Raw genomic sequence first — 27,721 nt, forward strand, 5'->3', positions numbered from 1 at the left:
CCTCCCCTCCGGTCCCGGAGGTGCTGCCAAGGCGAGGCAGGGGCTGCCTGCAGGCAGCTGCCTGCAGCAATGCCTTTGAACACATCCTGCTGCTGTGCACGTGTGTGGCTCCCCAGGCTGCGTGCTCAGCACATGGGCACAGGGATCAATCTGAGACTGACTTGAAAGGGGGGAGAAAGATCCATGGAGTGATTTATAAACTTGTAAGGAAAAGCACAGACCTCAGAGAAAAATAAAAAGGAAGAAAAAAAAGTAAAATCCCTCCTCCCCTCCTGCTCCTTTCATGTCAAAGCACCCGGCAGAACTCCTGACTGTATCATCTGGTTCTTCTTAAAATGCTTGGTTATGATCAGAAGCAGCAGCACATTTCTCCAGGGCCTCTGCAGCCAGGTTAGGTTACCTGTTTTTGTGGGCACATCCAAAAGTCTGGAAAACCTGGGGGAGAAGCAAGCCTGAAGAAAGGGAGCAGGATTCTCAATTCACCAGCCATAGTGACAAATCCTACACCCCTGAGTTGGTGCTGGTGTTGCTAACTTGACAGCTAGTTATGCAGGAGGGAAACTGCAGCCTGGACATGAAGAGCATCCAAATGTCTCTGCTATCCTCACTCGCAGGCTTGAGGTAACCACAGGGCAGCAGAAGCCCAACTTTTCCAGCCTTGGACACAGATACCCCAAGACAGGGAGTCCTAGCTGGGAGCAGGGGATGGGCATTAACAGATGGCATCCCTGGGGCCCTCAGTCCTGTTCAATGGCCAGAGGTCTCAGGTCTGCCAGGACATGGTGCTTCCACACACCACAGAGGCTCTTGGCTGCTTATTAGGGCTGGCTGCCTCCTCAGCAGCTCTTCCCAGAATAGGGGGATTTCAAACATCCCCCCCAGTGCTGGAGAGAGATGACCCATTCCATTTCACTGAGGAAATGCTGAAAAAGGCAATGCTCTGGGCCAGGACTTATAATGGTGGTAGAGGGAGAGAGCACTAGGATGCTCTGGAATTGACAGCGCTTCAAGCATTGACTTGTTGAGGAAATGCCACCTTTTGCAAGACCCACCCAGTCAAACAATACACAGGCTGATGTTTGAAGTGTGTCATGGACTGGGGAAGGAGATAGGGCAGCTCTCAGTATCAGCTGTTTCCCCAGTCCCAGAGACAGAGACGGGTTTTAATGGAGAACAGAGTGCAACTGTGTTCTCCACCTGGCTCTCTGACACCCTGGAGCCTGGGGCAAACCATCCACCCATCTGTGCCAGGATAACAGCCCTTGTCGCAGGCAGGGAGGGCTGCAGGGTGCCCGAGGCCTGGCAGACAGAAGGCAGATGACAGTCCTGTGTGTGTCTGGGACCTGCTCTGGCAGAGGATGTCCCTGTCACAGGGGCAGGCAGGTCCAGCCTGGAGCGAGTGGCTGGGTGGAGGCCTGGGCCAGCAGACATTATTGGACCCATACAAATCCACAGAAATGGAGTTCATAAACCAGGAATCACCCAAATGGAGAGTAGAAACCTCTTTGCACTGCTGCTGTGCCCAGTGGTCCTACACACTGCAAAAGATCCCATGGACAGCAAGCTCCAAACCTGTCTCCACTCCCATCCCTGCTCTAAAGTTGCAAAGCATCCCAGCTTCCCAACAAGCACAGGAGAGAGGCAAAAGGGGAGCAGAGACAGAATTCAACATGCACCAACCTCATGGCCCGCAAAGCCAGCTTGTATGCCAGGTCAGCATCGTGGGGCAGCAGGGCAGAGAACAGGTATTTGGCAAAGGTGTGCATGGGGACGCTCTCCCGGTGGATGACTTCTCCCAAGCCGCTGAAGGGACCACCTAGGCAGAAGCAGAGCCCATCAGCCATAATTAGCACAGCAGGATCTGTGGCTGGAGTCTGGACCACCCCAAAGCTCTGAGGATCTGCTGTTCAGCTCCCTGGCGTGTTACTCAAGTTGGATCCAGGGATGCTCTTTCCTTTTCTAAAAGAAAATAAGAATCTGAAGCCGTGTGCTCAGCACCCTTCTCCATATTGCCTCTGACTTGGTCTTTTTCTAGGGATGCCAACAAACCCTTGCTTTTCCAGGTGATAAGGCAGGCAGCCATCCTACAGGCTCTGCACCACATCCAGCGAGGAAGAAGCAGGATGTGCATAAATTTTGAAAAGGGCACCACAGAGACATTACCAACACTTGGCTAAGACACAAAAGTCAGCTGGATGAGCCAAGGCCCCACCTTCCAGCAGCAAGATGCACTGCTTCCTCAGGGTCTGCACCAGCACCGGGTCCAGCTCCAGGTCCTGCAGGCGGGCAATGATCTGCTCCTCATTGCGGCACACCTTGTCCTGGGCATAGAGACCTTCGGGCATCACTCTCTGCTGACCCATGCCCATCAGGGCCACCTCTAAGGCCAGGGACAGGTAGGACTCGTCACCGTCCTGGCTGCCGGTCACAACGGGCACGTGTTGATACACTGGCGGTTTGGAGTCCCCAGCGTCTGACAGGAGGGAGAGGAGATGCAGTGGGGTTAGAGGAGTCTTCCCAGACAGCAGAATCATTGCAGAGAAAAATCTCTCACTTTAAAAGCAAGACCCACACTTCCCTTCCTGCCTGCTTTGGTTATCCAGAAACGATAGATGAAAGTTCCCAGAGGGAGATGTGGGCTCACCCTCCCTTCCTGCTCTCACCAGGAGATGCAGGAGACCCAAGACATGTGCAACAGGGTGGAGAACTGACACCAGAGCCTTCCCTTGGACCTGCTCTGCTCTGGCTGCAAACCCTGGGGCTGAGAAAATTCTATTTCTCTCTACTCACTACCTTCCCTGTCTGCACTGAAGTTCTGCCCTGGTGCTCCTGCCAAGGCGGAGAGGGGGAACTCGGAGTCCAGGTGTCCAGAGCCCCAGATCTGCACCCACCTCAGCCAGAGACACCAAGAAGGGATCCAGGAGGAACACTTGGTACCTGAAATTTCAAGGCAGTTTTCCTCTTCTAATCTACAAGCTTCAGTCAGGGTGAGAAAGAGGCAGCCGATGGGGTTCAGAGGGTGGCCTACCCAGCCCTCTAGGTTGGTGATGGTTGTTGCTCCTCTCTGCAGCAGTTCTAGATAAAATAGAACAATAAAAGTAAGGAATTTAAAGACAAGTTCTGCACCCAGAGAGGCTTCTGAGATCAGAGGACTTTTCTTATCCCACAACTTTCATCACGGCAACCTCTAGGGCCAACTCTGCCATGGTAGTTCACAAGGGCAGGAAGAAGCCACTCTGCACAGACAACTGAGGGAGCAGGCACAGACACAAAAAAAGGTGTCCCTAAGGCCACATAAGATGCAGTGACTCATTCTCTGTTCCAAGAGGACATGAGGGTCTGCAGAGTCCCAAAGAAAAGGTCTATAATGCCAGACCTGCAGCTCATGGACTGATTTGCAATGGTAGCCTGAATGTTCTGGAAACACAAGCAGAAATCTCTCCTGAGATGACCAAGACTTCCAGTGAGTCTTAAAATTTCATCTTTTGGTGATCTCAAGCTGGCTGAGCTGGCAAGGACCAGGAGTCACTGACCTTCAGCAGCACTGCAGTAACTGACCCCGGCTCCCTGCCAATTGCAACTGCAAAAGGAGGAACACTGGGCTTGTCTCCTGGTACATTGACTCAGGAAAGGCAAGGTGGAAGTAGCACACACAGCCAGTTACTGCTGCTCTGCACTCAGGCAGCTCCTCTTTAATGCGGGCAGCACTTGCCTGGGCAACCCTTACAGACAACCAGACACAGCAACAGTGGGAACAAGAACATCCCCACTGCAGCAGCCTGAAGACAGCATGTGGGCAGCTGTGTCCTTAGTATGTGGATATCAACTCAACTTGGCTCAAGCAACTCAGTTTGTCTCCCTAGAACATAAGCAGTTCCCTGCAGTGCTGCCCATCTCTGCCACTCTGAGTGGGGCAGCACAATTCTGTTGCAGAATCACTAGGCTGGAAGAGACCTTCAAGATCATTGAGTCTAACCCATGCCCTAATACCTCAACTAAACTATGGCACTGAGTGCCACATCCTGTCTGCCCCTAAACACATCCAGGGATGGTGACTCCATCACCTCCTCAGGCAGGCCGTTCCAGAACTTTATCACCTTTCATAAAAAACTCTTCCTAATACCCAAACTATATTTCCCTTGACGTAGCTTGAGACTGTGTTCTCTGGTTCTGTCAGTGCTGCCTGGAGAAAGAGCCCAGCCCCACCTGAGCACAGCCACCTTTCAGGGAGCTGTAGAGAGTGGTAAGGTCACCCCTGAGTCTCCTTTTCTCCAGGCTAAACACCCCCAGCTCTCTCAGCCATTCCTCACACGGTTTGTGTTCCAAGCCCCTCTCTAGCCTCATTTGTCTCCTCTGGACGCTCTCAAGTGTCTCAACGTCCTTCCCAAACTGAGGGGCCCAGAACTGGACACAGCACTCAAGGTGTGGCCTCACCAGTGCTGAGTGCAGGGGAAAAATGACCTCCCTGCTCCTGCTGGCCACACTGTTCCTGACACAGGCCAGGATGGCCTCCTTGGCACCTGGGCACACTGCTGGCTCACGTTCAGTCAGCTGCTGACCAGTACCCCCAGTCCCTTTCTGCCTGGGCACTGTCCAGCCACACTGTCCCCAGCCTATAGTGTTGCAGGGGGTTATTGTGGCCAAAATGCAGCACTTGGCACTTGGACTTATTAACCTTCATCTTATTGGACTCTGCCCATCCATCAAACCGTTCCAGCTATCTCTGCAGAGCCCTCCTACCTTCCAACAGATGGACACACACACTCCCAGCTTAGTGTCAGTTCCTAACCCAGCACAGAGTGCTCCTGTCCCAGCCATGGGCTGCAGCTTTTCCAGAGAATGCTGTGGGAGACAGCGCCAAAGGCCTTGCTGAAGTACAGGTACACAACATCCACAGCCTTTCCTGCATCCACCAGGTGGGTCACCTGGTCATGAAAGGAGACCAGGTTGGTCAAACATGACCTTCCCCTCCTAAACCCCTGCCGGGTGGCTCTGATACCCTGGCCATGCTGTAAGTGCTGTGTGATTACACTCAATATAAACTGTTCCATTACCTTGCCAGGTACAGAGGTCAGGCTAACTGGCCTGTAATTACCAGGATCCTCCTTCCTACCCTTTTTGTGAATGGGTGTCACATTGGCCACCTTCCAGTCATCTGGAACCTCACCAGTGAGACACGACTGTTGGTAAATGATGGAGAGTGGCTTTGCAAGCTCATCTGCCATCTCCCTCATCATCCTGGGATGGATCCCATCTGGTCCCATGGATTTATGAACATCCAAGCAGGACAGCAGTTCTCTTGACTGCCTCCTCCTGGATAACAGGGGGCCCATTCTGCTCCCTGACACCATCTACCAGCCCAGGAGGACAGCTGTCCTGAGGACAAGCCATCTTCCCACTAAAGACCAAGGCAAAGAAGGCGTTAAGGACCTCCACCTTCTCCTCATCTGCAGTTACTGAGTTCCCTCCCGCATCCAGTAGAGAACAAAGGTTGGTCTTACCCTTCCTTTTGCCATTAATATATTTGTAAAAACATTTTTTATTATCCTTTACAAAAGTTGCCAAATTAAGTTCGAACTGAGCTTTGACATCTCAATTTTTTTTCCTACATGCCCTAGCAACCCCCTTAAATACTTCCTGAGACACCTGACCCTCCTTCCAAAGATGATATATCCTTGTTTTATTCCTAAGTTCCTTCAAAACATCATTGCCCATTCAGGCTGGATGTTTGCCTCATCAAAGCAGAAAAGATATTTCCAACCAGGATACCCGGGCCAGACGTCACAAGACACTTGTCACATAGCCCTACTCATACCTTTCTTCTGATGCTTATATATTTCCAGCTGCCTTTGCTGCTGCAGTCGCAGGGTGTTGATGATGGCAACAGTGAGTCGGAGAGCCTCTCTGGGATAGCCGTGGGAGCGCAGCGCATCCACCCGAGCACAGGCTGTGGGGACGTGTTCTGCAAGGCAAGGAACAGGGGCACGGCTGAACCACAGGAGCACAGGCATAGACAGGACTCATGGGCCACCTTCTACTCATGTTCCCCACACCTGAGCTAAACTCCTGCTTCCTGTCTTGAACTCATCCCTTTCTCCCTGCTCCTGGAAAGGATGCCTACCAGGAATACTAACGGGACTCCTGCCACTTTCAACCCACAGCAGCCACGTCAGTACCTAAATCCCCACCTCCACAAAGCTTATCTAATGGCAGCATTTCCAACACACCATTGCTGCAGTACCACAGCTCCAACGCAGGCTGTTACAGCCCTGCCGTTCATTTCTCCTAAAATCCGCATGGCTTATCTCAATTTCTCTCACTGCTCTCAGGGCACAGGGTGAGGCTGGGCATCCACCACTGTGCTGGGGGCACTGGCAGACTTGGGGTGATGCTTTGAACTGGCTCCCTAACACCTCCATGGAGTGAGCTCTGCAGACATCCTGTCTCTTCTGCAGTTCTCCTACCTGGTGTTTTATTATTAGGAACAGTTGCACTAAACCCCCTCCCAAGACTCACAGTTGCTTAGGAATTCATCTGCTCCCGCTGCTTATTGCTCACCTGAAATCACAAGCAACTGTGGAGAGGATTATGACTGAGTGAGAAATTAGCAGGAGCAGATGACATGACATGCTGCATAACAAGCAGCAAAAATCCCATTTTCTTTCAAAATGTCCTACCAAGGGGAGAAAAAAACCCAGGCAAACACAGATGATCTGAAGTTATCGTAGAGGGATAATTTTTATTCCTGGGAGAGTTCAGAAAGCTCTGGAAATGCAGACAACCACCTCCACAAATGGGGTATCTACATCCCAAAGGTCACCCACAAGGAATACATGAGGAAGAGATTCCAGAACAAACACATCTGTAAAAGAGCTTCTTGTTGCTCCCTCTATTCATTTGCTAAATGGATGAAATATTCATCTTCTCACTGAATTCATCACTGGAAGTTGCTGACAAATCACCCTCCTCTCCCAGCACCGAGTCCCTGAAGAGGTGCCAAGAAAGCAAAAGCGCAAAATCCAAACATCATGGCAAATACATCAGAAAAATAACATGCACCAACTAGCTGGGGAAAAGGGCTCACCAGAACTCAGATTAGGCTCAGGAGAGGGGAGCTGTGGTCACCACATCCCTTCTAGATGGAGTCCATGGATGCACTAACCTACCACTGCTGCCTGTGGCTGTGTGGGAAGGGGACCTCCTGCCTGCAGCTGCCCAGAACTCTTCCCAGAGTAGAAATACCCTCTCCTGCTCCAGCTGAAGTGTACCAACAGCCTACATATGAGCCCTTCCTATCTCCTGGCATTAACAGCGACTCAGTGCCTGCTACTCCAGAAACTACATCTCTAGACAACTGCAAATATTCTCTTTCCTGGTGGCAGACCCCAGTTTCTGGAGTGGACAACAGTGCAATGGGTGGGCTGTGATCTGTTCTGTGTTCATATACTGGGCTTTGACCTGTTCTGTGTTCATAACTCTTGGACTGCAGGGGATAAGTAATCCCCCTTCCTGGAGGTGGGTGGGACAGACCTCCCATTTTGGGGTCTGTCTTAGAGCTGACAGCCACACCAGGTTCCCCCACAAGCCCTTCATGCCACCCATTCTCACCCCAGACAAGGAACAGTCGAGGGTCCACAGATCTGCCTGGGGTCACGACTTTGCAGGAGAGAATTTGTGCGGCTTGAGGTACTTGGGCTAAAAGTCTACAACACAGGAGGCCTCTGGGCTTGCCTGGCCCAGGACACCTTAAGCTCCCATGAGGCTTAATTGTACTGACTGCTAATTGCCTTTAAGGGAAGACTGAAAAGAAGGGGACAGCAGGAAACAGAAAATCTGGAGGATACAGTTGTGCTTTGCAGTCAATTTTCAAGAGACTTCAAGTGTCCAGACCCCCTGTACTGGAAATAGTGAGAGGCTGGTCTGGGGACAGCTAAACACTGGCAAGATGAAAGGGGACATGATGAGCTTGGTCCAAACTGCCTGAGAGAAGGCCAGACTGTAAATATGTGGAGATTGCTCTAAGGATTGTGGCTGGGGTGTGGGTAGGCACTGAATTCTTCTGCTCCCCCCACTCCTCAGGCTAAGGCCCAGGGTAGCAATTTCAGTCTAGGATGCAGGAACTTGCAAGGACCCAGGGCAGCCTCAGGTGACTCCTCTCCCCTAGAAACCCAACCCCCACCGGCCATGAGAGGGGCTGCTGGTCTGGATGCTCACCCAGCCACAGTGGCTGTCCCTGGGAGTTGAAGAGGAGGCTCTCCCCCTCCCGCTGGTAGGAGGGGGACACGTAGAAGTCGCTGCTGATGATGCGCTGCAGGTGGCTGTCCTGCCAGTGCAGGTCACAGCCCTCGATGGCCCGCGTGAACACTGTTCGTCTGGGCCTGGCCAGGGAGTCTGCAAAGAGAAAAACATCAGTGCCCTGCTGGGGCAGGGGCAGCCTGCTCCTCCTCCCAGACATGACCTCCCTGGGCACAGCCCTGCCTTTACAATGACAGCAAAACCTGGTCTCACCCCAGTAATTTCTGGGATGGACATGGGCTCTGGCTTTGGATGCCTCTGCTGACTAATGTCTCCTCAGGCAGCACTGCTAAGTCATTTGCTAGAATAGCTGACTTGGTCAGAGAGGTGAGAAAAGAGGCAGGCACCACGCACCCATTTGCTTTGTGACCACAATCCACTGTCACACACAAGGCTGATGCCTTGAAACCTGGCAGTGTGCTCCCTCCTCTGTGACACTGAACATGCAGGCAGCTGCCCCTGGGTCAGGACTGGGCTTCCTCAGCACTACTGCCCTGCAAGCACCACGAGCTCTCCTCCTCTGCTCCAACACAGTCTCAGCTTCACTGAACTGCAGCTTCTTAGACCAGCAGCACATGAAGCCACAAAGGGAACCACACGAGTGTGTCTCAGCTGCCTCTCAGTGACTGGGGGAACCCACCACCCCCAGCAACCTCTGTGGGCCGTGTGAGGGGGCTGGAAGGGAGGAGACAGCATCATCTGAAACCCCACTGCTGCCCTGCACCGGATATCTGCTCCTCTTCAGAGCTGCTCTGTAACTTCATGGGCATTTCTGAAACTACCAAATGCTGGATTAGCATTTCACCCCATCCAGACCGATCAAGACAAGTGGTTTGATATGAGGAAAAAACCTGTCTGGAGCAATCCCACTATCACTCCAGCCACACTGGATCATGAAGGCCAAACACAGCTGGCAGGCTGCAAAACGGGAAGCCCCAAAGGGGGTGCAACGTTCCATGTTAGGTCCTGCAACCCACAAGAGGGGCCGAGTTAAATGCATTCAAGGGTGGAAAACAAAAGGCACTGTTCAAAGCTGATCCAGGGAGGCTGGGTAAACATGCTCCGGAAACGATGGCAACAAGCAATTAGCCGGAATGCTGCAGGCACCCTGAGGTGGAGAGAAATTAAACAGGTGTTTGTATGTTGAGAACCAAGGCTGCTCACTTCACCAGGAAGGATTTCAAGAATCAGCTGTTCTTCAGTAATAAAAGAGGCTGTCAACAATCTGGAGCAGTATTTGCATATGCACAAACATGAACCCCAGGACACCTCCAGGATCCGTGCTGCTTTCAGTCCCCTTCTTGGAGAGGCAGGAGCACAGGGAGAAGAGAAAGGGACATCCCTGGCATGTGCTTTGGGAACTCCCTGCAGGTCTTAAAAAAATGACCTGTTCAGCCCTAGCAAGCTTCCCCAAATGCCAGAGCAAATCCTTGGGAGAGCTGGGAACACCAGAGGGGTAGTCCTGGGACGGATGCAGGACATGGAGCAAGGCCAGGTTTAAATTAAGCTGCTCCCTGAGGAAGAGCATAGGGAGGCTGGGCATGTGGTCCTGGCCATGGCTGGCGTGGCTGGCAGGACAGCCACGCTCCCAAACTGCTGCTGCAGGACCAACCCCACCCTGAAGAATGAAGTTTCCCCTGCGGCATGGCTGCTGTCCCCCTCTCCTCCACCCACTTTGCCCACACATAACACACCAAAGAGCAATTCCAGTGCAGCAGACAAAGGCATGCGAAGAGCGATAACTTTCAATTAATGTCTACTTCAGGCAAAAGGAAGGAGAAAGAGTGCTTAAACTTAAAGGGATCAAATGCTTTGTCAGCGGCTGAGAAAATATTTTAGCACCAAGGAACAACCCCTTAACTACATCGCTCAGTCTGTGCTCTGCACTTGAACTGCGTTAACATTCCTGGCTAATGACTTCCCCACCACCTGAATCACAGCCTTTAAGTGAGGCTTAAGGGCAGGGAAATGGGCTCTGCACCATCTCCAGCTCCTCACTCTCACATTACAGCCAGGACTTGAGCTCAGCTCTGCTCTGTTGCAAGCAGCACTGTTTTCCTGTATGACCCTATGCCCAAACCTGCACTAAACTCCCCCAAAGTCAAACTGCTTTAAAACAGTCTCTAAACTCAAAACACGGGCAACCTTCCCCTGTAGCAAAGAAGCAAAGATTTATATATAAAACCAGAGGCTGTGAAGACAAATATTTTGTATTCCTGTGACTCCCAGAAACATAACCAGCAGCTGACGCGAGTTCTCTCAGCTTTGGGGTGAGTTTTGACCTGGACCCAATCCCTGTGGCTGTCAGCTGGATTTCCACTCCTTGCCCAGACTCACCTTGGCTGTGACCGGAGCTCTGCGTAAGCGCGTTAGTGATGTTGGGAAGCTCGTTACCATAATTGCCATCTTCCAGGGGACAGACGTCCATCTCACCCCACTTGCGCAGCTGCCGGAGCCAGCAGGATTTCTCTTCCAGCTTGCAGTGTGGGTTTAACACCACACACACCCACAGGGCCCCTAAACAAAGCCAAGAAATCACGGAACTGCCACCACCATGCGTGCGGGGCAAAGCTCTCCGGATGCCCCGAGAGCCTGCAAGGTTCCATCGAGGTTTGTAAACTCATTTCAGCATAATGCAGAGACCCAGGAGGGGGATTTACACAGCTTCTAAATAAGGAAGAAATTAACTCTATCCCAGCCGAAACCAGGACAAAGTAAAACTCCCTCGTAATGAAGCTAAATTATAATCTCATGAGATGGGGGACAGTGGGGAGGGGGGAAGGAGAGAGCGGCTGTGTATGAATTTGTGAGTGCTTCTGTCTGCCAGGACAAATCTAGTGTTTGAACTACACATCAAAGCATGCTTAAAAACACCCTGGCAAGCTGCAGAGTCTGCATCTCCAAAGACTAACCTGATTTTGATCCTACCCACGTTCCAAGCGCTTTAAAACCCGCTCTGAATGCTATTTCATCTGCTATTGTTCTTCAGGCCATTTGCATTCAACTATTTAAAAAGGAGATTTGGTGTATTTTCTTTCTTTCTTTTTTTTTTTTTTTCTTTTTCAATCCCTACTAGCCCCAAGCCTGCAGAGGAACCAGCAGAGGAACCTGGAGCTTGGCCTGATGTCTTGCAGACAAGAGCCCTCCCTGATGCAAGTCCTTCGGATCTCACAAGCCAAGCTGCTCGCCAGCAGGACACCCAGGCTGACACCCTCTGGGTCAACCACGGGACCTCACATGATGCTGGTGATGCTGTCTGCTGTGTGAGAGACAAAATGAGAACCAAGGACATCTGTCATCATTAAGATCCAGCTCATCCTTTCATAAAACAGGGCCGATGCTGGTGCTGCTAACTGAGCCTTACAGACTGTTCCGAGTCACTCACTGCTCCGATAAGGGCTACAGCAACCTGAGTAAGTGTAAACCCGTTAATTTTTCTTTAGCTAACTCAATTTCTACCCAAATTTCCCTGCATGGCTGCCAGGATGTAGCATGCCCCCTCCCTTGTGCTTCCCTGTGGGGAGGGATGGCTGTAGGCTGACACAGCTGCAATATAAGGTATCCCCAGGGATCCCCTCAGGCTGAGCAGCTCCTGCTGCTCCTCTCTCTGTCCATGTCAAATCCTGTCACACACGTGGGATAGTTCGGCTTCCTGCAGAAACACCCTCCCTGCCTCACCTCCATGGGCTCAGCAGAGCCCTGAAGCACCTTCCTTCTCCCTGCTGTCCCTCACCTCTCCATCACTCCCAGAGCCAAAGTTCCCATCCCAAAATGACAGCCAGTGGCACAACATCACCCAACATGCCTCCACTGCACAAGGAGATTCCTCCACAAGCCCCAACCACCTCCCTCGCTGGCTGTGTTTTGAGCAGCAGCTCCCCAGCCCTGCCATTGAGCCAAACAGCCTCAAGCAAGGCTGCAGATCCAACAGGAGCCAGAGCAGCTGGTCCCTCTGCCAGACAACATGAGGCAAACCCAGGCTGAGCAGCAATGTCCTGGCCCTGGCTCCACTCTGGTGCTTCTCTGCATTACAGCTGAGCTTTGGTGGTACTTTTGGGGTTCATGGTCCCGGACCAATCCTTTGCCAGCTGGAACTTGTGGAAATGTCTGGTTCAAATCATTAGTAAGGCGTGGAGGCTGTGCCTGTCTGGCTCCTTGGAGCTGCCTGGCTCAGCAGGACAGACGTCACCGCGTCACAACGCAGATGGTGGCAGCGGCATCACATCCAGGAATGGGCACAGGAAAAGCAATTGCAGGCACGAGCACCAGCAAATGTCCAAAGCAGCCCTTGCCCAGTTCAGCTCAATCTCTGCCCCCAGGAAACCCCACCAACACCTCACTTTTTTCTGATGAACAGGGGCGATTAAGATTTTTGAGCTGCAACATCAGCAATTAATTAATGTGTAAAAGAGGTACCTCCTTGGGGGCCCATCCTTACCAGAGTAGGTCTATGTCACTCACTCACAGGCTCGTGCAGGCTCCATGGGGAATACTCAGACATGGCATCTTTATAAAAATCAGGTCTCAGCTCCAGAAAATGAGTCTTCCTTAAGGAAGGGGATAGAACTTCCCACCTCCTCGGGTGGCCACGAGATAAAACCTGCACTCGACTCTGGGTGTCAGGCATTCCCTTCCCACCAGTGCTCCCGCCTGTTGTCACTGCTCTTCACCCACTTTGGGGGTGCTTGTGTCAGAAGCAGCCTCGGGCAGTTTCAACTCACGCCTCTGAGGGTGCACAGATCTTGGCTGACAGGCAGTAACAAGGCTTGGTGCTCCAGCTTCACCGCCCCCAGGAATGGGATGCACCCGCTGGATTTTTGGCTCCCACAGCTCTGCTAATATGCGTTCCTCCGAAGCCTCATGACTTTGCTGCCTATTTTTGAGAGCCCTCTGAGGCATCTTTGCATGCCAAAACATTATGCCTCTGGGCTCTCCTGCAGAAAGAACGATGTGGTGGGGAGGTGGGAACTAGGAGGGAAGTGAGATTTGCATCTGTCTCAGTCATGATAATTATCTGGGAGATATAACAGAGTGGTTTTCTGAGCCCTGTGGTCAAGTGACATCAGCTGACAGCACAAGTGACTCCTGTCCTGAGCCGAAATGCCACACCAGGTCAGACTCCATGTCTCTTCACATGCTGCAGAAACCTTCATCTGAACTTTCTGATAGTAGGAGGTTAAGTGGGGAACAAAGCGGCAGATCACGATTAAGCTAAGCCTCTAAACAAAAATGCTTTTTGATGACAGGGCTGGGTGCAGGGACAGGGGGGGGTCAGAGCCTTCCCAGCCCAGTGGTCCTGGCTGCAGGCCCCAGAGCAGACAGGCGCTCCGATCCCGCGCCCAAGTTTCCCAACCATCAAAGAAATTCTCCCGTTTCCCACAGGGTCGCTCCCCAGCTTAATCTGCTGAAATTCCCCACTGTAAACAAGTGGCCGAGATAAATAAACCCGTCTCCAGGCAGATTAAGGTCAGGCTGCACTTCAGCTGGTTTTTCGTCTATTTTTTGTAATTAGGCTTTAATCGTAAGTACTAATGCGCCAGGGCAAATACTCCCACGCTGCTGAGCTCTCCATCCAGCAGGTCCTTCCTCTGGCTCCCCAGCAGACGGGGCAATAGAGATTCAGTTGGCAGCACATGCACAAGCAAACTATCCCGTTTTTATTTTCATTTCCCTTTTTTTTTTTTTTGTAACTCTGAAATCCTGCAAAATCCTTTACATTTTCCACAGCATAAATCCACAATCTTCTTTAAGGCTGATCTTCTTCCAATCCCACGCAAGTCTGTGATGCAGTCTTTGCTAAAATCGATGATTAATTATTAAACACGTGCCCAAAATAATTTCCAAAAGGCCTTTTTTTTGCTTCTAAGTGGTGGAGGATTGTGGTCTGTGCTAGGGCTTCCCGTGGCAGCTGGCAACAGGCCCCTCATCCCTCCCTTCAGCAGTAATGGTAATACTGGCAGCTTTGGCATCCACAGCCAATAGGCAGTGGGATGTGGTGCTTCCACTGCCCCACGTGCCCTGGCTACTGTTACCCACCCAGGGATGGTTTAGGACACTGCTCTGCATTCCTGATGTTTGTTACTGGTGAACACCCCCGACTCAGAGCAGCTTTGGTCACTCTGTGCCTCCACACCTCCTTCAGAGATATGCTCTGCTCCTACCGTAAACACTGCACAAGGCCAAATGCAAAAGGCTTCTGTAAAATGAAGGAATAATCCCTGCTTTGAATACAATCCATGCCCATTCTGGAGTTGCTTCTTGGAACATCACCGTGTCCTCTACAGGAGCTTCTCTTCAGCATGGAGATGCCCAGACTCTCACGTGTGACGCGCCTCTGCCAGGCGAGCTGCTCTGACGTGTGTTGGCTGGCACCACACTTCCCCTGCTGTCGTGTTGATCCAGCACTGGAAGGGCCCTGACATTCCCCAGCCACTTTGCCATCTGCCAACGGGGACGTGCTGCCACCTCCTCCCACTCTGCCGACCAAACCTGTGTGCACCAACCTGGTCCTTGTACAGTTAAGCCAGGACTGAAATGCAACCACCCTCCCCTCGCCTGTGCAGGAAGGGAGGGAGGGCTCTCGGCTTGGATGGCAGCTTGGAAATCTGGCCAAATAATCTGTAATTTTAAGCAAATTGCTTCCTGCGTCCAGGCCTGCCCACACACCCATCCATTCATATATCACCAATGTGCTTGCTTTCTTCAATGTGGAAATTCTGGCTTGGTGGACTTGGCCACCTCTCCAGGATCCTTGCATATCCAATTGTCTAGCTGCAGCATCCCAAAATCCTGGAAATATCTTCTTGGCAAGCAAGCACAGATGAGCTCTCCAGAGCTGGTGTGGTTATTTCCATCCAGGAAACTTCATACAGAAACAAGACATCCCACCCCTGCCCAGATCTCGTCTGCACAGTTTGGCCAGGGTTCCCAGCCTCATTTCTGTTTGCATTTGTTGGGCACTTGGTAGGTGGGTTTGTGATTTCCAACTGCAGTTTCAGATGTTCAAGATCCCAGACCAACCTAATCCTTCTTCCAGCTCTACCATATCCCTTTGGTGCCAGCCCATCCGCCCTTGCCCTTGGCACAGTATCTCCTACCAGCAGGCTGCAGAGGAGCTCAAACTTACTCATCAAACTATGGCTCAAGTCAAACTATTCGCCCCAGATCCCATATATCCAGGAGAGCCCAGAATTGCAGGGTTAACTTCACCACACAACCCTACTCCCAAGCCCACGTCATCTAAATGTTTTATTCTAATGATATTACAGTGTCAGCCAGCTGAGCTGGTGTCTAAGGTGCTTAGCTAGAATTACCCAGAACTGCATTTCCCTCACAGCCAGGCTCTGTGCTGCCCATCCTGCCCCCCTCACCCTGGAAACGTGCACCACAGCAGGCAGAATCTGTTAGATGTGATGAGACTTGAGAACTCGCCTTTCCCTCTCTGGATCAAGGTTCCCCCAGGAACAGAACTTCCACATCCAGACTACACCCAGCTCCTGGGGCTCACCAGCCCTGTGTCCTCCCTCACAAAGGCTTTGGGGCAGCTCACCAAACACCAGTCTGCTGGAAGCACAGGACCAGCAACACACTGCACACCTGTCATCCTTGATCCTTTTGCAGGAGAGGGCAAGTTTAAGGTTTTGCACTGTGTGGTTTGGGCCTGATCCAGCTGTCTCACAGTGATTCCCCAGCAGGGGATACAGTAAGGTCCTGGCATGTCTCAGGGTCTCCATTCCCAAAAAAGAGCCCCACAGGGCCTCTGTAATGATGCCTATTGGCCCAGCAGCCCAGGTAACTCTGCTCCTCTCTGCAAGGCAGTGACCCTTACCCAGCTCATCCCAGAGCTGCCGGCACTTCTCTGTTATGCCTGTCCCCTGCTGCCTCCAGAGGGAGAGCCGCGGATCGGCCATGAACTGCTCTGTTATCAACGTCAGCATCCTGGCCCCGTTGGAGTCCCTCATGCGCAGCATCTCCCGGACCTGGAAAGGACAGAGAAAGTCTCGGGTGAGACAAACCATGGTGCCTCAAAGGTGTTTAAGACACATTCACCTGGCTGGCAACCCACAGCTTCCTCAGCCTGAGGGCTCAGACTGTATGTAAATACATACATACACATATATGTGTGTGTGTGTGTGCATGTATAATGGACGATCACACACTATAACCCTCATGCAATGGCTGTGATGAGGCTGACTGGAGTCCAGCTGAGTAGCATTCACAGCCAGGCTGTGAAGGAGACTGGGATTAAGAACATGAAAGCAAAGCCCTTCTGCAAAGAAAGAGAAAGGCCCCATGGGTTGGTGAGATTTGTGGGTTATGGTTCCACCCTCCCATGGTCTTGGGTAGGCTCTGGAGGGTTGGCTTTTTCCCCACTGCGCTGAAGGGGAGATGGGGGAATGCCCTTCCTTGCACAGGGATCACAGCACCCATGGGAGAAAGGGATCTGCCAGGACAGCAGGTGAGACAATCCAGGCCTGACCCAGAGCCTGGATTACAACTGCCTGCTCCGCGACAGGGCGAGAAGGCACTGGAGCAGAGATTCCCAGCTGTGATGGGCACCCTGCCAGGGCAGCCAGCGAGTGCCAGCTACGTGACACGCTGAGCAGAGATGGGAGAGAGCAGCCGGCTCCTCACCTTGGCAAACATGGAGTTGAGCTGCTTCCCCGAGCCGTAGTACCCTCCCTGAGATAGGAACAGCTTCACCTGCTCTCGGACCTGCTCCTCGTCCAAGTGCCAGCAGTTCTCGTCATCGATGCTCGCCCCAGCAGTGGGGTCAGGAGCGCCTGAGAGGATGGGGAGGGAGAAGAGAGACAACCATGTTTATGGCAGCAGGGTCAGCAGTCCCACTAGCAAGAAGTGCACCTACCTCTGTTTTATTAGGAACCCACCTTTTACTTTATCAGCTCAGGTGACAGAAAACCAACTTGATTCCTCAGCAGTGAGCCCAAGTGGCAGCAATGTGTTGTCCTAACACAGTACTGGCAGCAGCCATCAGGAGGGATATCCTGACCACAGGGCTAACACTTGCATGGCCCCTCACCCTCTGCACCCCATGTGAAATGAGGCTGAGGAAGACCAGGGACCTGCCTTCCTCCCAAGCCCCAGGAGTGCAGGCAGCACAGCTGCAGAGCCCACAGTGCTCTGCAGCTCCAGGCAGTGCCCAGCGTGCTCCTGCTCCACATCACTGGTTTGTTAAAGCATCAGTAAAGCTCCAATTCCTGCAAGCCCTTCCCCATGTCTGGAACAGTCTAACAAAGGTACTACTGCACTTGGGCTCCAGAGTCCTGGGTTAAACACCTGGTCCTGCCCCTCACTTGCTTTAGGACAGGGGACAAGTCCCTGGGCATCAATGTACCTGCCTGAGAGAGACCCTCCATGGGAAAGAACAAAGGATCAATAATCCTTCAAAGAGCAAACTGTGACCAGAGCAGGGCCTTTGGCAGGCACACACATGCGTTCACAGGCTGCATTTCATCTTCCAGAGAACAAAAGAAAGAAAGAAAACCTACAATTGATTTAAACAAGTTGGACCACATTTCCCTTGCCTTGCCCCTTTCAATTGCCATTTTCCTGCCCAAGCACTACCCTACGTCCTGGCCATGGGTTCCAGGGCTCACAGGACAGGCAGTAGCACAACTCCAGTGAGCAGCCAAGAGCACAAAATGGAACAGAAAGTTGGATTTTCAGCTGTCTGCTTTTGGGTCCTGCTCTATAGAAACTCCTTAGGGAAAACCAGTACCAAGGAGGGACTGCTGCAGCTGGAGGATGCTCCACTCCACTTTGGTCTGCTTCTCCTATCTCCCTCTCAAGAGAGGAAGAAGGTCAGCACAGGAAGAGCCATGGGATGCTGTAGCTGACGCATTCCCAATTAAATCTTCATGATGTCTTTTCCAAAACTGGGATCTGGTTGGTGAGCACACATCTCTTTCCTACAGAGAGAGCCTGGGATGCTGTGCACATCCCAGCCTTGTGCGTTGCTGAACCAGGAGCTCAAATACAATTCGTGAAAATTGTGCTCCAGGATGCCTGCTCAGCAGGGCAAGTGTCTCTTGCTGGCTTGTTAGCAAGACAACATCAACCTCAGGGGTTCTGCTCCTCCAGCAGGCTGAGAACAATCCTGACCTGCTAAGATACAGTTATTTGTATTTAATGTCCTTTACAAAATTACTTTAATTTCTGCTAACAGCCACTGCCTGAGAGAAGTTCCAGCAAGCTCTAGGCATGCTGAAGGGACAGGATGCTGCTGCTCCCTCTGCAGAATAATTTATAGTTGACACAACCACATAATTGGGACGAGAGCTGAAGCAGCAGAAAGGAAAACACAGTTCCTGGACGAGCATGAGGACTTTTGCCACATATGCGTGGATCCTGATCCCACTCCCCTGAAGAAGTAGTTAAATCCTGAGCCCCCAGCAAAGGGTGAGTCTTGCTTAGTGTACAACCAGAGTCAGCTCAGAGTTCTGTCATATGCCACAAGGGACAATCACAGCTAGGGACAGTCCTTGCTGGCCCTCTGAGCTTTTCTGTGCCTTTTCCTTCCCTCCCCCAGCCTCATCCTTATCTCGCAGATAAAGAGCAGACAAGCCAGTGATTATCCCCTATCAGGAACCGATGACTAATCTGTCTACCATGAGCGCTTATCCGGCCCCATCGCTAGGTATCCCAGAGCTTGCACTCTTAATATCCTCCTCCCCACCATCCTGCCCGCCACTCCCAGCTGCAGCCATCCAGAGCAGCCTCCACTGCCTCTACAGGGTCACCTGTCTGTCTGCAGGGACCAGGAGGGCACAGTCACCTGGGGTGACCCGTCCCACCAAAGCTCAGCTCATCTCTCATCCCTCACCATGGCCATGGCCGCTGTGACAGATTAAGGAGGAGGAGGTCACAAAATGTAAAAAGTAGGTGCGTTCTTTGGGGGTTCCCGGGGCTACCCCGCCGTGCCTGCTGCTCACACATAGCGTTAGCAACGGAAAGCCCGAGCGGCGAGGAAGGGAGCGTGCAGCTAAATAAAACCTCCTCCTCCCACGCAACACATTGAGCACTTCGCACGTTGGGGTTCGGGCCGCAGCCAAATTAGCAACGCGCCTCCCGCGCCTCCAAATAAAGCCCGAATTTGCTTGTAAATGTATTTTTCTCTCCTATAAAAGATTCAGAGAGAGGGCTGTAATAGCAAATTCCCACACGTGCAGCACAACCCGGCAGATAACGGGCTGCCCAATTACGCTGGGGAGCTGGATAAACATTTAAGAGCAAACAACGGGATTTGTGCTGGGTTTAAATATTAATGGCGGGATTTGTCCACTTCCCCTTGCCAACGTTCACACCGTGGGGGCTTCGGCAGCGGCACGCCGTGACGCAGCTGATGAGTGATTCCATGTCTCAGCTCCAAAGGAGCTGGGAACGGCATGTAAAACAGCCCGGCGCCTGCATAACACATTTCTCATATAGCAGCATTCGTGCTCCAAAGAGCCCTGTTTCAGATGTGCTGGATCTTGGTCCTGCCGGATTCAGATTTAAGGAAACACCATAGAGTGTTTCACCAGCCCGTTTACACTGGCTGTAGAAACTGAGATAAAAATGCAATCCATCACACCCCGAGCTGGGCTCCCCCCTCACTGGGAGCTCGGGGGTTTAACTGTTTGACAGCCACTGAGACTTGGCAAATACAATGACCGAGGAAAAAGGACTGGAAAAACCTACAAATTAGAAAACAGAGTGAAGTCAGGCATGGAAAATTCAACTCCTTGCTCAGAAATTAGCTGCCCAACATGAAGAAAACAAAAGGGGCTCCTGGAATGGGAAGCTGCAGGTTTCCAGGGCTGAGGAGGCAGTAGGACCTTGTGGGTCACACCAAAGCATTGTCACATCCCAAACCCAAGCTCCTGAACCCAAGAAGGGGAGATACATTAGCTGAGTAGTGTGGAAAGTGCTCCAGAACATCTGACTTGAAGCAGGATTGGTGATACAAAGAAAAAGGCATGATTATGATTTTTAACCAATACCTGGAGCTGATAAAGTGATGCTAAAAGCCACCTCTTGCTCCAGCATCTCCCTTACGGTCATTTCACCCGACTGTGCCCAGCACCCAGCAGTGCTCTGGGGCCTGGCTGTGCCAGCCCTGGGGTCAGTGGTGCCTGGAGCAGGGCTGGCTGTTGTGGTGGCCATTCACAAGGGCCATCTCATGACTGCACATGGTGGTGTTGCTGAATGCCTCCAGGCTCCTCTCCGGCGTCCAGAGAGAAAACAGATGTGAAGGATCAGCTCAGGGCGGGGGGTGGGGAGGACGTGGACAAATAAGCAAACGGCAGAAAACCTTGAAGAGAAAATAACCAGGCACCAGAAAGGAAATGAACTCTAACAAGGGATTAAAAATAGCAGCAAAGCAAGGAATCCAGCTCTGCCAAGACTCTCAGTTTGTTTTCAAGTGGAGGCAAGTCAGAGAGAGCTGCCAGGGCAGCCTGAAGATTCACATACACCTGACAGCAGCGGGAGAAGGGAATCCAGACTGGCTCCCAGCATGGTGGACAGGAGCAATGTGGTCTAGCTGGTACCAGTACCTGGTGCAGCCAACTTTGGAAGCTGCTTGTCAAGAATCACTCGTGCTCTGGAGTCATTTGGCAACCCCAGTCATTCTGCAAGACAAGGGGAAGAGCTGCCTTTCTCTCCAGCACTCAGGTGTGTTTTTCCCCTTAAATCCACCACAGTTCAGCAAACAGGAACATGAATGCCCTGGAGATCTGACCTTCTCCTCCTCCCCTGCAGGAAGGCAGAATTTCAAATAGATTTACTGGTGCTGCCCTCCAGACGCTGTCTCGAGATGACCTGAAAGTCAAAGAGTGCCCAAGGACTCCTCAAACATCAGCCTTGGCTTGGTGTGACAGGACAGGCAGAGACTTCCTGCACACTGACCTGGCAGCCAACTCGCTGTGCACAAGGAGCAAGGTGGGACAGTGTTAGCCCAGGAGTTAAAGGAAAGCTTAAGGTGGTCAAGAATGCATGTAAGACAAAAGGGAATGGATGAGGCAGCAGGCTTCTTATGGCTCTTGCATAAGAGATCTGCTTTTCCCATGCCAGAGCCTGAGGGACCATTACCTTTAAGGGTTTTCCAAAAGTCCTCACCTCCACGGAAGCTCCTAAGACCCTGCAAGACCACGGAGGCCCCTTGGTGATTCACATGGCTTGTCCTCAGAGGGAGCTGCCCCTGCACCTTGCAACAGCAGAGGTTTTGTGGCTTTTCTCACTTCTGGTTAGAAGAGCATCCCAAGCCCTTCGATGGCACCAGCTGAGCACCACAGATACAGCCGCATCCACTGGCACTTCCATGGGCCAGACACACCCCAGCCACAACTCCTGGACTGAGGGCAGCAGCACCCTCTGCCATGTCCGCATGCTGCTCAAGCTGGGTGAGTTACAGAGCTGCAAACATGGGGTCTGCCAAAATCTCCTGCTCCTTACACAAGGAAGGAGGAGAATTCATCAGTGATGCATGAAGGGTACCTCGAAGCCCCAAATCTGGGCCTACAGGCACCGTGCCATCTTTAAGCTCTCAGAAGAGCGGAGGGAACAGGGTGCCAAGGTGTCCATCACCAGATGATCCTCATTCCCATGGAGTCCCAGCTGCTGGATCCAAGCTTTCCAGCTGCAGCTTCTTGCTGCCCCCAGCATTCCACCCACCAGGAGAGACCAAGCAGCCACGAGTCACTTTTGCTGGCACAGTGCAACCCTTGCAGCCTTGCTCTGTGCCAGGGAGCCACACTGCTAGCTTTGTCCCCTTGGGGAGGCGCATTGAAACCTACCCTGGTCCCCTCCCTCCAGCTGCCACTCCAGACGCCAAGCGTGGAGGTGCCAGACACGGGAGATGCTCTCGCTGGCACACGCTGCCCTTCGCAGCCGAGGCACAGGAGCAGAAACGTGACCCACTTCAGCAGGCAGAGGTCAAGTGGGGAGCAGAGCTGCAGGCACACCTAGGCTCTGCTTGACCTGAATCCTCCAGGAACACGCAGGCACCTTGGCTGCGCTCCAAGCCTCCATCATTACTGGATAGTTTGCATTTCCTTCTAGGAAGGCAGCCGGGAAGATCGGCACGCGGTGCACAGCCCGCGGCTACAGACTCCTGCAAGGAACAAAGCTCCAGTGCCCGGAGCTGAGCGCGCCAGACAATGGCCGGTAATTTTCTCTGCCATTCAGGCTCTGCAGGAGGAGAAGGAGCATCCCTGACAGCCTTATTTTACAAAATCAGACAAGCCCCTTGCACAAGGGGCATTCCCCAGCCAGTCTGGTGCAAAAACTGATCCTCAATCCTACAAGCTTGCCATATAAACAAGGAAAGAGGAATCCCTTGAGTGACCAGAGGCAGGTGAGGAAGACCTGATGCTGATTCGAGGCTCAACAGACCTACCCTCAAAAGAAGGAGGGGCAGGGAAAAAAGCAGGATTTCCAGAAAGAACATTCTTGCTCCAGGATGTAATAACTTCAGGTGTCCAATGCACACAGTGGGTTTCTGTTCGGGTAGCAGAGGCTGGCCTGCCAAAAGACACCTTGGCCCCAACCCCAAGGCTGGGGTGTGACCCCAAGGGTCAAGAAATGCACATAAATCTCTATGTAGAGCACAGCTTGAAGAACTACAAATCCCCAGATCCGCGACCCACTACAAATGCATGATCCACAGCTGGGAAGGGCAAGATGGTGGACAAATTTGGATCCACTACACCTGGAGACCCCAGAATTCCTCTCCCACAAACAGACTCCCATGGTTGCAGCCCTTCCTCACCCTGGGGTCAAGCAGGTCTGCAGTGTAGTTGGTTGCACTGTGGCTGTGTTTCTGGCAGGACCAAGGGGGCAAAACTTGCAACACTGTCTGGGATCAAGAATCGAAGCCCTGGACACTATCACCATGAACTTGAATGTGAGGGGTTTGGAGCCATCCTTTCCACAGGAAGCGACATTTACGAGTTATAGATCACCTTAGGAGCATGTCAACATATGAAGGCTGATCTGCATCTTTCCCAGGGTGAGACAAGGCTGCTCTCCTGCTTGCACAGGTGTTTACTCACTTGTGACCAGCTGGGCAGCCACAGGGGTGTCAGGTAGGTGCCACCCTCTGCGGGGTGACCACGTCTCTGTTGGTTTGAAATCGCACATTGGAGTGTGTAAATTGGCACCAAGTTTGAAGGGAGTGAGAATTTTTGCTTTGTTTTTTTTTTTAAATCACTTGTAAAAACAAGAAGCAGATATTGAACTGGAGCCAACACCTGTATCTTTGTAAGACTCCCAACCACCAGCCTTTTGCTGACTCTAGAACAATAAATATTCAGAACCTTAAAAGCTTTACTTCAATCTGCTTAGGAGAAAGCAGCCTCAAACAATGGCCAAGAAGGGATCTTGCCCAGCCTCAGCTTCAGTAGATCAGTTCAGAGAGGGAATGGCCCTCACCAGATCCTTGCAGCATCACAGCTCCTCATTCTTTTACAATGCCAAAAATTGAAGGCCCCCGCCCATAAAAGCCAGTTAGTTAGAGTACAACCACCCATGCAGCACATGTGGCCCAGCAGAGGAGACAAAGGCCTCTCCCAAGGTAGGAACAGGAACTACCAGATAGAGAGAGACGAACACATCTAAGATCAGAGCTGCCATCACCCCCATGGTGACGGTGAACCTCTGGCCTTACTTCTCTACATGTGGATTCAACTAGTTCAGATGGTATTTTAGGCTGCATATGGGGCTTTTCATCTTCAGAACACTTAACAGGCACGTGTTAATCCCTGCAACGCCCTTCCGTGGCAGATAAGTGTTTATTATCTCTGCTCTACAGCTGGTGGGACTGGCACAGCGGGGAGCTGCTCATTGTTGCAGACCCTGCGTAACTTCAGCTCCTGGGCTCCTTGAAAAGACACCGTGGGAGATCCCCAGGAGCCTGGGCCACATCCTGGGCCAGTGGAGCAGGGCTGGGCTGGGCACTGTCCCCAGATTTTCAGGGGAGGAAGTCAAAAGCACTTTCCAAACACAAAGCCCCAGGATACATCTCCACTGCCTTTGTGCAGTAGGTAAGAACAGCGGCGCTCATTTATTATGGGCAAATTAACGCCCATGGAGATTAAAGCTTTATCTCCCACCAGCTCAGCCACATCTGACTTAGTGCAGGGCTCAGGGTGACACTGTGCCCCCACATGCTGGAGGAGCCACATGCCCACTGCACCTCCCTCTCCACAGGGTCCCAGCACCATGTCCTTGTCTTCTCCATTCTACTCTGAGCTGTGCCTTGTGCACCACCAGCCTGTCAGCTCTGCCTCTCTGGCCTGTTGAAGCCCATGTTTGACAGACAAACACATAAAGAAGAGGAGAGGGCAGGCTGGGGACACCCCAGCCATGTGGTCCCAACACCCATGCATTAACATCAGTGTGACAGTACCAGCTCTTTCTGTGCAGCAAAAGACAAACGTAAAATGAAGGACATCACCATGGGCACCAAAACCACCACCCCAGCCCCAACCACAGAGCCAGGGTCACATAGTGAGGAGGGAGGAATTTACCGTGCACTTGGTTGATCTCAGAGTTGGATGACAGGATCTCATCAGCCAACTTTTGGGCGGTGGGCAGCACCTCAGTGTGGTGTGCTGTGATCAAATACTGAACAAACTTCTGGAGCTGGTCCCTGTTCATCTGGAAAAGGGTCTCTGAGATGGGAAGACGGAGTTTGACCTGGTCTGGCTTGCGGATCCTGTACAGTGAAAGCGCCACGACGTGAGCGCAGTAAAAAATGTCCTTGTTCCCACAGCCGCATGTCACGGAGGTGATTTTGCAGCGGTCGAAGCTGATGGCCACCTTGTAGGTCATCTCTGGTTCTGTCGCAGTCGCTGGCTCCGTTACTGTTCCACTGAGGTGGAACCCTGGAGAGGGAAAGAAGAAGAGGGAAAGGTCAGGATAGCTTCCCTCTGACCACAACCACCCAGGCCAGCTCTGGCAGGAAGGAAAGCCAAGACTGCTTGTGTTTCTCTCTCATATAGCAAGGAGTGCAGCACCCAGCACAGCCCATCCCTGTGGCTTACACCCAGCAACACCCAGCCCGTGTATACAAACACACTTCTGCACCAACACACACACACAGCCAGACTCATCGGGAGTTTATTTAACAGCCAAACCCTCAGGGGAAGAGCAAAGCTGCTCGGTTCCCATTTGTTTAAGTATCTCAGACTGTTTCCCTCCTGGGAGTCATTTCCATCCACGCCTCCCTCTCGCTGAATTTGCAACTCACATGAGTGAGGGCTGGTAGAAAAAGACCACGTTTGCTTTTCTTTGATGAGGCGGACAAAAAAAATCCACAAACTAAATGCAAAGCAATTCCAGCTTTGGTCTCTCAACCAGGTAGAGTGCTCCAGGGCATGGTCACAGCTCTGAGCTCTTCCACACAGTGGAAACAAAGAGTAGGGACAGGAGCTATGCACAGTCCAAACCACAGCTGGGGGAAAACCGTTCCCGGGGTTCCACAAATCGTTCACACCAATGTTACAGTGCTCCTGACAATTCCCACCATGAAGAAAGGAGGCGCAGTGCCTTCAGGCATAAAGTGGGGAAAAAAGCCCCCAGAAGTACCAAACACAAGTGAGGAACATGAAATGCGCTCAGAAAGTCCCATGGGTCAAAAGAAACGTGGATGTACCAAGCAAGTGAGGGACTAAGTCAGTGAGGTAAGACTGACTGATGGATGCCTATCAACCTCACTTTGAATGGGAGCCTCAGGGAGTCCTTCTCACAATCCAGCTGCTGAATGGGTTCAACACCAACACTCTGCACTTGCTCAGCCACCTGGAAAAGAGATATCTTTGTTCCTTACACTCATCTGCCTTGTTCCTCCAAGAGGGTGAAGCTGCACCAGGAGGTTAATTAACACAGCCAGGGCAATCCGGTGTCCCCCTGTCAGAACATGGCGTGGGACCTGGCACCTCACAGTGCCCATCCCAGCCATCCTCCCTGAGGAGGATGCTCACTTTTCTCCATGCCACTGCAACCTTATTAAGCCTGTGTATGTACAGGTCCCTGCAGAGCCTGCCATCTCCTCAGAGAAGGCAGCAGACAGCTGAGAGCCCTACAATTAGCGACAGAAAAGGAGAAGGGGTGGGGGGGTGAAGATTAAAATACATTAACTGCATCAAACCCTTGTGCGTTTGCCAGCTCTTACAAAGGCTTTCGGAGACAAATTCTACCAGAGGTTTTTAATAAATGGCATCAAAACCAGCTATTCACTGCCAGTCTCTTTAAAGCCACGCCAAAAACCACATTCAAATCTGATTAAGCGTCAAGGAGGTCTGCTTTTACTTTAGTGCTGGGGCGGGGGAAAAGCAGACCTGTTCTGCTGCCATCACCCAAAAGCCACCCCATGTGGCCAGCAGAGCAGGAGGGGAGAGATGCACAGCCCTGCACTTCCCTCCCTGCTCACAGGCTGCTGGAGCAGGAGCAGTGTGGCTGTGGAGGTGCTGGGCTCGGCGCCGCGGGAGCAGCATGGCCAGGGGCTGTTGAGCCTCCCCCTCCTCACAAGCCCTTCCCCTGGCAGCCAAACTATATAAATCCAAAGGATAAACTCCAAAGTGTTTATGTTTTACCACTTCTCTGGTTTGCAATGCTTGGCAGGCGGCTCCGACTCACTGCCAGTTTCTCCCTAGTTTACTTTTTGAACAACTTAAAGGGACTGGAAACCGCGTTCCTAAGCAAGTATGTACGTATATCCTCATATGTATGCCTGCACACACACATATAAAACACTCTAGGACAAATTACTGGCCATAAACACTGCCTTGAAATTCTTACTTTAACACAACTGTGGGCCAGACCCCACTTGGGGCTAACTGGTGTAAGTCTGGAGGAACTCATTCAACCAAATTATCTGTTTCAGATAGGTATAAATCTGAAAATATATCAACTGTGGTCTGATCCAGCCTCTCACGATAGAATATTTGTCCAGATATTCCTCAGGATATTCTCAGGCATCCCAAAAGCTGTGCTCTCCCATCTGCTCCAAGAGCTGCTCTTCACAATTCAGATCTGGTCTGCACATCGAACAGGACCATCCATTATGTCAACGACTGCCAAGTTCATCTGGCACTCGAGCCCCAAGTCAAGTGTTGGTTTAGATTTTAGCTGTGGTGACAGCAGGTCTGTAGGATAAACTAGGAACTCTACAAAACATTTATCAAAAGTTGAGTTAGAAATTAAACATGGGGGGTGAAAGAGAGATGAGCTGGCAGGAACAGAGGCATTATTTGTGAATATTTACATTAATGTGAGGTCAGACTGCAGCTACCACATTGCAGCCAAGTCTGCACCCCAGCACCATGGCTGCTGAGCACACGAGCTCAGCAGGGATGGGTATCACAGTCCCAGAGAAGAGTGGTGGCTAAAAGGTAGGTTTTGGTGTGGTTATTTCATTGTCCAT

The 27,721-nt window shown here is 51.9% G+C and overlaps 1 protein-coding gene across 1 annotated transcript in view; it reads right to left on the minus strand.

Moving 5' to 3' along the window:
* Positions 1-25,181, minus strand: part of ZSWIM5 (zinc finger SWIM-type containing 5) — a 30,866-nt gene extending 5,685 nt beyond the window's left edge. The window contains exons 1-10 of the mRNA XM_014307874.2: positions 24,825-25,181; positions 16,930-17,078; positions 16,124-16,274; positions 10,633-10,812; positions 8,215-8,391; positions 5,816-5,962; positions 2,938-3,075; positions 2,213-2,473; positions 1,671-1,816; positions 401-452 (exon numbers count right to left, since the gene is read on the minus strand). Coding sequence (XP_014163349.1) covers positions 401-452; positions 1,671-1,816; positions 2,213-2,473; positions 2,938-3,075; positions 5,816-5,962; positions 8,215-8,391; positions 10,633-10,812; positions 16,124-16,274; positions 16,930-17,078; positions 24,825-25,128 — 1,705 coding nt within the window. The 5' untranslated portion in view covers positions 25,129-25,181. The remainder of the gene's footprint in view (positions 1-400; positions 453-1,670; positions 1,817-2,212; positions 2,474-2,937; positions 3,076-5,815; positions 5,963-8,214; positions 8,392-10,632; positions 10,813-16,123; positions 16,275-16,929; positions 17,079-24,824) is intronic.
* Positions 25,182-27,721: the final 2,540 nt, after the last annotated feature.

This window comes from Geospiza fortis, unplaced genomic scaffold, assembly GCF_000277835.1.
Source record: "Geospiza fortis unplaced genomic scaffold, GeoFor_1.0 scaffold333, whole genome shotgun sequence".
In the NCBI taxonomy this organism is placed as follows: Eukaryota; Metazoa; Chordata; class Aves; order Passeriformes; family Thraupidae; genus Geospiza; species Geospiza fortis.